This window comes from Pongo abelii, chromosome 7, assembly GCF_028885655.2.
Source record: "Pongo abelii isolate AG06213 chromosome 7, NHGRI_mPonAbe1-v2.0_pri, whole genome shotgun sequence".
NCBI lineage: Eukaryota > Metazoa > Chordata > Mammalia > Primates > Hominidae > Pongo > Pongo abelii.
In genome coordinates, this window is record NC_071992.2 from 4,439,016 (window position 1) to 4,451,787 (window position 12,772).

Consider the following 12,772-nt stretch of genomic DNA (forward strand, 5'->3'; position numbering starts at 1 on the left):
CTCTGATATAGTTCGGATATTTGTCAGCGTGCAAGAGTGCGTGTGTGTGTGTGTGTGTAGCCAGGGCAAATGATTAGCTCAATATCTCAGTGTGGCTCTGATATAGTTCGGATATTTGTCAATGTGCAAGAGTGCGTGTGTGTGTGTGTGTGTGTGTGTAGCCAGGGCAAATGATTACCTAATATCTCAATGTGCCTCTGATATAGTTGTGATATTTATCAACGTGCAAGAGTGCGTGTGTGTGTGTGTGTAGCCAGGGCAAATGATTACCTAATATCTCAATGCGCCTCTGATATAGTTCAGATATTTCTCAATGTGCAAGAGTGCGTGTGTGTGTAGCCAGGGCAAATGATTAGCTCAATATCTCAGTGTGCCTCTGATATAGTTCGGATATTTGTCAACGTGCAAAACTCATGTTAAATTGTAACCCCCAATACTGGAGGTAGGGCCTGGTTGGAGGTGAGCAGATCATGGGGGTTGGATTTCTCATGAGCAGTTTAGCACCATCCCCTTGGTTGCTCTCCTGGACAGTGAAAAAGATTCACCAAAATTGAACTGCAGAGTGTGTGGCACCTCTCACTCCTCCCCTTGCTTCTGCGTTTGCCATGTGTCACGCTGGCTCCTCCTTTGCCTCCCACCATGATTGGAAGCTTCCTGAGGCCTCACCAGAAGCCGGGCAGATGCCAGTGTCATGGTTCCTGTCCAGCCTGCAGAACTGTGAGCCAATTACACCTGTTTTATCGGTAAATTGCCCAGTCTCAGGTATTTCTTTATATTAATACAAGAATGGACTAATACAGCCTCACAAGTGGAATTTCTCTTAAAGAATTTGCAATGGTCTATTCCAATGGAATCAGAAACTAGATTTTGGGATGCTAAGATTTTCAGGGTTAAATATATATTAAGTTCACATAGCCAACATATAAAGACAAAGTGAAAAATTAATAAATTACAACTCATAGGAATTAGACTACTTACACTGATACCTATACTGATAAGACAGTTCTGTTATTATTTTTACTTAAGTCACTCTAGGCCTATATGTGAAGCCAAATTGTAACGGAAGGATGCCTGCTCGAACAAGGAATTCAGAACAAGAAAAAGTAAGACATAAGATAACTGACAACAATCAGATAAAAGAAAAGTTGATGCCTCAGGTTAACAGAACTTATATCATCAATGGACAGAAGCCATTTTTATCTTTTCAGTAGTTATGAGATTTGTGACAACTTGAAGTCTATACAATGTTCTTTCCAGAAAAAGTAACTTACCAAATTGTGCATATAATTTCACAGCTTCATGGAAAGAGATATTTCATGACCTCCAAGTTAAGAAAGATGGATATATAGAACATGGATAGCCTCACAGTGGACCAGAATAATTAGAGTTAACACCCTACATTCACAACCATCCCAGGGAGGGTTGCTCAGCTGACTGCAACCATCAGGATGCAACTGTGAGCTGGCTAAGCTTTCCTTTCCTTGAGGCTGATCCTAAATGACACAGCTTCTCCTTGGGCTCTGTGCTTTTACTAGGCTCATGGGGCTGCCCAAACCAATTCTATCATTCATTCTTTTATCCGACACATTAGAAGTTACAGGTAGAATGTAAGCCTCGCTAGATTAGCTAAATTTGTTTCTTTAGAGCAGTTGAGTATCTCTCTTCTAATCATTTGATTGTCTTAAAATTGTACTTTCAGAAGGCAATTATATCTCTGCTATATCCCTACTTTTAGAAGATGTTAGTGTTCATGTACTCACAGCCCTAATTATTTTCTTTTAAAAAATTATTTTATCATAGCAGGAACACTTATTATGAGATCTACCCTTATAACAAATATTCAATTGCACAAGACAGCATTGTTGACTATACATGCAATGTTGTACCACAGATCCCAAGAACTTACCCAGTGAATATTTTCAAATGTCATTTAACATTGATTAGTGGTTCTAATACAGCTAGTGTTCAAAACTCCTGCAAATGGAGGACAAAGGAGAGATTTCGGTAGCTTCTGGCAACTAAGCCTAGAGATAGCTAAGGTGAGGACCCTAGTTCTACTTGTTATAAAACGAGGAAGGTATGTGTTTACAGAAAGGATACCTGGGTTTACCAGTATAAGTTACCTAATTAGCCCAGAGGAAAGTAATTATTGAAATTATGCATTTGTTTCAAACGCTATAATTGTTATAAATCTAAAACAATGTTACACTGTGGGCTAATGGAGAGCCAGCTGCTGTTCTTGTGCTAGCACCTTCTTGAAAAGGAAACATTTCTATCCTACCAGGTGCGTCATGCATGCTCCATGCTTTAATTCAGGTGGAGTTTGGGTAATCACTCCAAGGGAGAAATAAATCAGTGCTGACATTCTAAATAAAGCTTTGAGCTTGAAGGGTCATAATCTAGCTGCTCTTTCTAAATCCAGATCCATAGGTGTTAAAGGAAAGAAAATTCTGCTTGAGGGATGTGTCAGAGGGAAATGCCACACATATTCAGCCAACAGAGTGACACCCTGGTAACAGGAAGCCCCGCCCATCCTTAATCACTTCCTGAAGCCTGAAGAAAAGGTTTCTCTAGCAGCCCAGATTCACTTTTCTCTGGTGAAAATTCAAGGACTATATAAAAGTGTAGGCCATTTTCTTTCATAAAATAAATGTTCAATGGATTAACAAATACTGATCCCTTATTTTCTGTTTCTGAGGATTAAATTTCATATCCTATACTGAGCAAAATTTTTAAGAGGATCTGCTTATGCATAGTTTATAAGTAATAAACTATGATCTATACTGTAGATTATACAATATCTTTATCTTTAAATCAATTCAGCAGCGATTCTTTTTTAGAAACTTCTGCATGAGTGGGTGTGTTCACTAAAGAGAAAATCAAATTCAAATTTTTCAATACTAATACTTACTGGCAGTTTTTCTTTCAGGTTTTGAGGGAATATGAACTACTAGAAAAAGTGTGGTTGAGTTTAGATTTTTATCAAAAAATATTTTTGAGTATTTATCATGTGCCAAGTGTCACGGATTCAAATTTTCCTTAGAGTTAGTTATTGCCCTCAAGGGTACAAAGAGTAATGGCCATAGAGTAGGCATATGAGGTGCCATCTATTGGCTTCCATTAAGTGCTCTGGGAATTCAGAATTCATTTAATCCATGTTCTGTCTTCTCCCTCCATGTATTTTGGGACATTATAACTACCACTTAAAAGCCAAAATGTCATAAATTGTCACATAGAAGCATAGGCAAACAAAAATGCTATCCTTCATTTCATAGTCCAGTGAAAGTAATTCAGCTTTTTCTGTAAAGGATCTCACGGAGTAAGTTTTCTATTGCAAGGATGAAATAATGTAAACTCAATTTTCTAACCTTCAGATAGGGCAGAAGGGCTCAGCTCCAGGCTCTCTGAGCTCCAGAGAACCCAGGCCCAGGATCATCCGCCTCTGCTCCCCACTAAACTGAGCCTCCATCAACTCCGCCTAACTTCTGCATCCCCTCTTCCAAACCACATTGCTGAGCATTCTCAAAGACAGGCCTGTTTTTCTCTATGCTTCTGCAGGTGTTCCTCCTTACTCAGGAAGATGCTTCTATTGTCTATCTTCCTTGAGACCTTCTATTCAGGGTCTGACACAAAGTAGGCATTTAGCACACGTGCTTTAAGAACACGTTATTCAGGTCGTGGCCTGAGCGTCCACTCTGTGATGGTCTCTACACGGCCACGTAGACCTGGTCTTTCCCTTGCTCTTTTGCCCTGTTTTATAAAGCCGGAATGACTATTGAGTCACACCAATTACACCAATGTTCTCTTTAATTGTTTCATTCTCCTTCACTAGTCACTGAGAATAAGCACGATTCATTTCATCTTTGTATTCCTGTAACTTAACTCAGTATTGTGTCTCTGGTAGAGGCCCCGTGAATGCTGATTAAATAAATGAGAGAAGAAATGAATGAGCAAATCTGTGTATCCACTTATACTTGTGCATGTATAAGTATGGACAGCCACGTGTATGAGCACATATGTTTACATACATGTGCATTTTTTAGTGTGTATTTGTATATGTGTGTATACACAAATAAACGTAATATATACAAGAGGAAACATAGTGAGTGTATAAGGATTGCAACTTCTGTAGATGTACAGACATGTGGATAATCTCTGCTTTCATTCCCTAGCAGCCATGGGATCTCGGGAAACTAAAGTACTGTAGTTAACTACTTCACTTTCTCTACCTGATAATAATAGGTCACCTTATTTCACTTAGACAATTTTTGTGGAAGATTTAATAAGAAAAGACATGAATAAAGTCTTTGCCAATTGTTATGAAAAATTGTGTCCTATCTATAGAATTGCCTTACGCTATGGAGAAAAGTTCTCTACAAAGCAAGTAGTGATTCTAGTTAATAAATACTGGAGTCACTGTTTTGATTCAGAGTTGCTGCTTTCTATCAAAAAAAAAAAAAAGGTTGTATTATGTACAAAACTTCTGGTTTCCAAAAGCTACTGGATCATTTAAATTATTGAAGTCCATGTATGAAGAATTTCCCAAATATTTTAGAAAACATTTGAAATTATATTCGTAATAAAGATGTGCATTAAAATTGATATTTAGACTTTAGAACCAAAATAATGAACATTTTGAGTCTAAGAGTTTTGATAATAGATTCATGCATTTCCAACATTTAGCTTACATTTTTACTAATAAGGAATACCATTATAAAATAGAAGAACTCCTTTTTAAAAGCTAAAGAGAAAAAAATATAAAGTACATCAGAGAGAGAGGCTCTTTGGGGAACAATTTTTAGATGACCATATGTCACCCAGTCCATATATTTTCTTCAATGTCCTCAAGTCTGATATTTGTCAGCCTTTGTCTCATGTCAATTTTCTTACTTCCTAGATGTTTTCCTTAAAACATAGGTAAGCTTCTTGACAAAATAATATTCTTTAATACTTGAGATTTTGACAAAAGAAGAAACAATACACAAATAAAATTTATAGACATAGTACTTCAAAATTGGGCACATATAGGACTTTTAATAGTAATCTTATTATAAATTATGTGTAATCCTAATAGTTTCTGTTATTAATTTATCAAAGACAGCTATGCAACTTTGTTGATTCACAATTAAGACTAATGTCCAAGTATAGAACTAGCAAGTAAAATCTTACAACACTGAATTAAGTTAGTACCTTCAATTTTCTTCTATATTTAGCAGTTAAAATGTGTTAATTTTAATACATACACTTAATTGCTGAGACTTGCTAAGGTCTATATTCACAAAGTCAAATACCGTAAATAATCAATGTTAGTATAAAATTTATCAGTGTTCCCACTGGATTTCCAGAGTTAAATTCAATGACTGAACATGTTAATTACAATATTTTAATTTGTTTCTATTCTCATTATGTAGCTTAATAGTTCCATGTATGAATAATAATTTATGTAAATAATGCCTATTCCAAAGTACTGCCAGAAAACACTTGAGTTCGGTGTCTGGATTATGTTTGTTCCCAAGGTTATCATGTTTACATAGATCTTAGAAGTTTGGAGATTTTTCTCCTTTGAAGCCAATAAATTTCAATTAAAAATTTGTGCAGCAGTCTGGTAATACTACCAAAATTCCATGTTTTAGTTAAATAAAAAAATATGAATTTATTATAATATGAAAGTTCATTTTATATCTTAATCCAGTGGCCTTTATACATCTTGGATTATACATCAGTATTTTATTCTATTATTTGACTCATACAAATTACTTGGTGAGTCAAATAACAGGATCCTTGGGCAGTCTCTCCAAAATAAAAACTAATGGGAAAAGAGGAAATCTGAGGTATCAGATATCAGAAAGAGAATTTTGTGACTCTAAATCAACTTGACATATTTTTCTAATTATTATCATTGATTCTGCTTTATATACATATACATATATATATATATGTATATATATATATATACGTATATATATATATATACATATATATATATACGTATATATATATATATACGTATATATATATATATACATGTATGAATAGGTGTATTTGCTTATTTTACGCACTCTTAATAAATTCTCATCTTTTCCCATGACATTGCCTTGGTAAGTAATAGTTGTCTGAAGTTTATGGGTAAACTATTTGGTACTTGCAATAAATATTGCTATAAAAGCTCTCCTCTACTCTAGATTATCTTATCTTTACTCTTCCACTTGACTATAACTGATAATTTTTCTCCAAATAATACACACTCATTTTCGCAGATCTTGAAGCTAACTGATAAATAGTTTTAAACACACAGATACTAAATATTGGATACAATTTTGGTTTAGCCAACAAAGCACCTTTTTGACAGGTTTCTTTCTTTTAAATATAGGTTTGTCTTTACTTGTAAACATCAGACTGTAATATCACCATTTCAAATCTAAATATCACAAAAACATTTTCTACATAGCCACATTGAAAAAATAAATACAGGTAACTTAACTTATGGCCCTATTCCATTTTCTAGAAAGTTTTCCAATTGATCTTTTGGAGTAACACAGAAATATTTTTCCAACATAGACAATCTTGCCCTATCTTCTTTATTATACCATCGTGACCACCAGTAAAGCCAGCAATAGCCCAGAAATATTTGACAGAATTATTCATGTGGTAATTTCTCAACAGCAATGGAGTTTTCACAACATTAATTTTGGGAACCCAGCAAGACCTCATTTTCAACTATCAACTTCATCAGGAGGGGAGAAAAAACGCCAAGTTTTCTAAAATATGGAAGCATTATCTATTTTCTGAACAAATATTGTATGTTAACAGGACAAAATATGCTTGGCATATAGCTGGTATGGATTGCCTTAGAGATGCTTTTCTAATATTCTGCAAAAAATGAAATGATGTGAATTTAGAGTTTATATGAAGTGGTGCATTGATATAATCAAAACTGAAAGCTAATAACATCCATAGATCTTAAGTTAGCCTGTTGCTTCCCAAAGATTAACTTATTCCTTGACAGTAATGTACTTAAAGGTGATAGACCATTTCCAGCCACTGACACTGGCTTATGCACAAACGCAGTGGCCTCAAAGACATTAGAGGCAGAATCGCACACCATTCTCAGCATTATTCCACACCTAACTTTAAGTGAAAGGATAAGTCAGCCCATTCCTATGTCTCTGCAAAGAGAACCTTCTACACTTCTATTTTCTGTTAATTTCACTACAGACACTCATTTGCACAAACCACGTGTAGATTTTAACTTCCCACAAAATACAATTTTTGCCTAAATGCAGAGTATTCCCAATAAGAATATATAATTTGTGACTTAGTAGCAAATGACATCCCAAGTAAACAGTGTGTGTCGTAAATAGGGATTGGTTTATACCTCTAACCGTAGATTGCTTTTTAAGTTTACAGACTCCAGAGTTTGTGTTACAGACAGTAGCTCTTGTATTACACGTAAAAGACAATTTAAAATCTCCATGCAAAACAATACAAAAGTAGATACACATCAGCCTTTAAAGTACTAACTAGTTCAATTTCTTAAAACCTAATACTTGAAATGATAATTTCCTTTTCCAAAGTTCTAGCTTTGCATTTTAAAAAAAAATTTCTGCCAAAAGCCATTTTAATAATGATAGCAATACCCCAAAGGAATCTAGGCACAAAATCTGAAGACATGAAAACAAATAAAGTCTCTATGCCTTGCATGATCAAACAACAGTAAAAGCAAATTAATTTTCTCTCTTAAAAATTTCAGCTTTGACAACAAAAGCTCATTTAATGAAATTTCCTTTACTCAAGCACTATCAGTATAATTGTCCAACCAAAAATTTAATAAAACTCTTCTGCATTAAAAATGAACTCTTTACCGCATAAGAGGGCTATTAGTTTATAGTCAGACTTCTCAAAACGTATTCGCTACAAGTTAACCAAAAGAAAACCCAAACAAGAAAAGTTCTAGTGATAAGAAGAGAATTGTGAACATGTTTTGGGCTGGAAAGTTTGGCGATTATAACAGTGTTATCCAATGCCAATGTATTACACAGAAGCCAAATGTCTACACCATGAAACGACCTGCGACATAGCAGCCTAGTTTTTCATTGTTAATCCAGAGTAGCATGTATTAGATCATTTGGACAGTGAATGCATGTGCAAAACACAACAAATATCCTACCTTCATACAATGCTTTGAAACCTTGGGCACTCACAGCGAAGTCTGTGGTGAACCACAGGGTGAGGATAGATCCTGTACTCACTATCGAGGAGGGCAGCTGAAATCCCGATAATCTAAATTTAAAAGACAAGACACGAAGAGAGTTAAAAGCATGAATTTGTCAAAAAAAGCTTATTTGATGAAGTCATTGAATAACTTTAACAGCGGTATATTCACTTGAAATATGGCATTAACCACTTAGATAATCCATACAGATGGCTTTGGTTGGTAGGTATTTGAAATTAAGCATTTTCAAGTATCAGAATTTGTTTATTTAAATAACTTGAGAAAATTTCTTCTTGAAAATACTTACTTATATAATACGCCATTGTCTTAAATGCTCCTTGGTTTTGGCTGGCAATAATCTACCGCCAACTATTTTTTTTAATTTGAATTTTTAAGTTCTGGGGTACATGTGCAGTATGTGCAGGTTTATTATGTAGGTGAAGGTGTGTCACGGTGGTTTGCGGCACCTCTCAACCCATCTCATCAGTATTAAGCCCAGCATGCATTATCTATTTTTCCTAATTCACTATTTTTAATTTTTTTCTAATAAAAAATATGACAGACAAAGCGTGTGCATGTGTGTATAAACATCTGTGCACTCAAACATGAAAGTACTGCAAAACCACTGAGCTGGTCATGAAACAATCTGTGTTTCAGTTGGATTCCAAACGGTGCTCTTAGGAAAAGCGAGCGAGATGATGAGGATGGCAAAGGCCCTGTGCAATAGGCTGTGAGCTGTCTAGAGGGCAAACCAATCCTGACACAGCTCTGTGATCCACAATAGGACTCCCAACATAAGAATGTTGAGAATACCCACATTCTGGTAAGTAGCTTATTTTTTACGTTATAAAATCCACCAGCTCCTGTGCTGTGAAGGCTGGTCTGTCCTCTTTCACCCTCCTAGGAGCCTTCCTTCCTCCCTGTCTTTTGGTTTATCACCTTTCTTATCTGGTACAATTCACAGGGATCTTCACCAACTCTCAAATTGTATTCATCTTTGTAAACTGCAGTATCTGCTGTCTGCCCTTTATTTTTTAATTCAATCCCCTTAAAAAGACTCATTTGTTCATTTTTTCCCATTGGATGCCATTCCAAATAACTTCCAGATAGTGCATTCACATGAAGTAAATGACTGATGAATGGAAAAAGAAACCACTGTCATACCAGCAGACACTGCTTTGTGGTTTATGTGTTATTAAACACAATACAGAAGACAAGTCAGTGAAGCAAACATTGCTTTAAGAAAGAAAAAGAAAAGTGAGTTTAAATTCTCCTGTGACTGAAAACCAGCAAGAATACAGAATTCATCAATCCTATATAACAGTATTTAATCAATATTTATAGAACACTTTACCCAACAAAAACAGAGTCCGCATTTCTTTCAGGCGCCCATAGAACATATACCAAGATAAACCATATTCGAGGCCATAAAACAAACCTGAACACATTTAAAATAACTGAAATCATACAGCGTGTGTTCCCTGACCACACAGTGGAATCAAATTAGAAATCAGTAAGATAAAAATGAAAGAAAAATATCTAATTACTTGGAAAATAAACAACATACTTCTAAATAATCCAGGGATCAAAGAGGAAGTCTCAAGAAAAATAAAAATATAGATAAACTGAATGAAAATATAAAATATAACATATTAAACTTTGTAAGACTCAGTTAAGCAGTGCTGAGAAGGTAATTAGTCGCACTAAAAACACCACTTAGAAAAGAGAAAAACTCCCAAATCCCTAATCCAAATTCTCATTGCAAGAACTATAAAAGAAAAAAAAATAAAGCAAACAGAAAGCAAAAAACAAGAAAAGTACAGAAATCAATAAAATTGAAAGAAAAAAGAACAAATAATGAAAGAGCCAGTTCTTTGGAAAAAAATCATTATAATTGAAAAAGACTGACTAAATAATTGGGAGTTTCAGAAGGTATAAAGAGTCACTGTTAGTCATTAAACATCAAATATGACTATGAACTCAGAATTCATCAAAAAGATAATAAAAGTTACTACAGAAACTACATATGTAAAACTGGCAACTGAGACAATATGGGTCACTAACTCAAAAAATAAACTATTACAACTAACCAGTGAAAAAATACATAATGTGAATTATCCTGTAGCTATTAAAATTTTCCCCAAATAAATTTCAAGTTCCAAATGTTCCCACTGGAGGAGAATTCTACATTTAAATAATTAACACCAGTAGTACACACTTTAAAAAATTAACACTAATTGTACAACGTCTCTTCCAGAAAGTATAAGTGGATGGAATGCTTTTCTAGTAATTTTGTGGCATTGACACTACCCTTTCCATTATGGGCTGAATTATGCTCCTCCCACCAATTCATATATTGAAGCTCCAACCCCCAACATAACTAGATTTGGAAATGGGGCTTTACAGAGGTAACTATAGTTAAGTGATGTCAAAGAATTAGGACTCTGATCCCATAGGATAAGAATTTGGTAAAAATAGGAAAAGAGAAGGATTCCTTTCTCCCTGGACACATACTGAGAAAAGACCATGTGAGCAGGGAACAGGAAGGCTGCTGTCTACAAGTCAGGAAGAGAGCCCTCACCAGGAACTGACTATTCTGGACCCTGATCTCAGACTTTCAGTCTCCAGAACTGTGAAAAAATAAACCTGTATTTCTTAATCCCTGGAACTTATAGTAGTTTGTTATGGCAGCCTAAATAGACTAAGACACTCTAATATCAAAACCAGATAAACACAGATAAAAGAAAAACAAAACAATATCTCTCATGCATATAAGATGCAAAAATCCTTAACCAAGTAAGAGAAAATAGAAGTAGGCAAGATACGAATTATACACAATGATCAAATGGTGTTTATTAGAGGAATGTAAGAAAGGTCCAATCTTTGAAAATTAGTCAATATAATCTGCAATATTAATGGGATAACAAAGTAAAATCACAAGATCATAGTAATCTTGTAGAAAAAAGCATTTGACAGTAATAATCATTGAATCATGAGAAAAGTTCTCAGTAAAATATGATTGGAAGGAATCTTCTCCAACTTGACAAAGAATATCTCTACAAAAATAAAAAAATTTAAAAAAGCCTAAAGATAACATTTTACTTAGTGGTTAAAGACCGAATCCTTCTGTGTAAGACTGGGAACAAGTCAAGAAATATCTGCTTTGAACATTCTTATTCAATATTGTGCTGGAATATCCTGCAAATACAATAATACAGGAAAAGAAAATATAAGCATACGGGTCAGAAAGGAATAAATAAAATTACTACTATTTGAAGATGGCATGATGATCTTTATAGAAAATGCCAAGGAATCTACAAGAAAATTTGTAGAGCTAATACTTGATATCACCAAATGTGCAAGGCACACAATGAACATTACAAAAATCTATTGTAGTTCTACATACTAGCAATGAACACACTGACATCAAAATCTGAAATACATCAATCCCAATAGCTCAAAAAAAGAAAAGCTTCTGTATAAATACAAATAAGATATGCCCAACAGTGTATACAGAAAAGTACACAACACTGAAGAAAAAATTCAAAGAAATGCTAAATAAATGGAGAGATATACCATGTTAATAGTATGGAACATGGAAGACTCAATAATGTAAAGATATAGGTTACTTCCAAACTGATACACAGGTTTTACACAATTTCTACCAAAATCCCAGCAAGAATTTTTGCAGATACAGCAAGATCTTTCTAAAATTTATATGGGAAGGCAAACAAACAAAAAGAATAGCTCAAACATTTTGCGAGAGAAGAATAAAGTAGGAAAAATAGTTCACCTGATTTCAAGACTTATTTTATATCTACAACAATTAAGACTATTTGGTATCGGCAGATTGGCAAAGAAATAAACCCATATGTCAATGGATCAGAGCAAAGAACCCAGAAATAAACCTAAACAATTATCTCCAACTTATTTTCAACAGATTCAAAAGAAATTGCATAGAATAAATCAACAAATTATGATGGATCAATTGGGTGTCCACAGGAAATAGTAAAAGAGCCTAGACCTAAGTTTAACACCTCATATAAAACTTACCTCAATGTGGATTACAAATATAATCCACATCTTATATAAAGCAATTAGACTCTTAGGAAAGAAATAGGGGAAAGTCTTCTGAGTCTAGGGCTAGACAGAGTTTCTATACTTGACACCAAAATTACAATCCAGAAAAAGTTAATAAATCGGATTTCATAAAAATTAAAAACTTTACTCTGCAAAAGACCCTATTAAGAGGATAAAAGTGTATGCTGCAGACTGGGAGAACACATTTGCCAGCCAAATATCTGACAAAAGACAAGTATCTAGAATATACAATAAACTCTCAAGACTCAACAGCAAAACACAAACAATCCAATTAGAAAATAGGCAACAAGCATAAGAGTCACGTGACCTAAAGGACATCTAGATGGCAAATAAGCACATGAATATTTACTCTACATTAACAGACATTAGAGGAATGCAAATTAAAACCACAGAGAAATACCATACATGATATTTCAGCCTATCAGAATGGCTGAAATAAAAATAAATAATGACAACATC

General features: G+C 34.4%; 1 protein-coding gene across 1 annotated transcript in view; it reads right to left on the reverse strand.

Moving 5' to 3' along the window:
• The window catches only part of CSMD1 (CUB and Sushi multiple domains 1), a 2,063,616-nt gene that overhangs the window by 1,477,692 nt on the left and 573,152 nt on the right, over nt 1–12,772 (reverse strand). Inside the window, exon 3 of the mRNA XM_024251429.3 lies at nt 8,168–8,280. Within this exon, the coding sequence (XP_024107197.3) occupies nt 8,168–8,280 (113 nt within the window). The remainder of the gene's footprint in view (nt 1–8,167; nt 8,281–12,772) is intronic.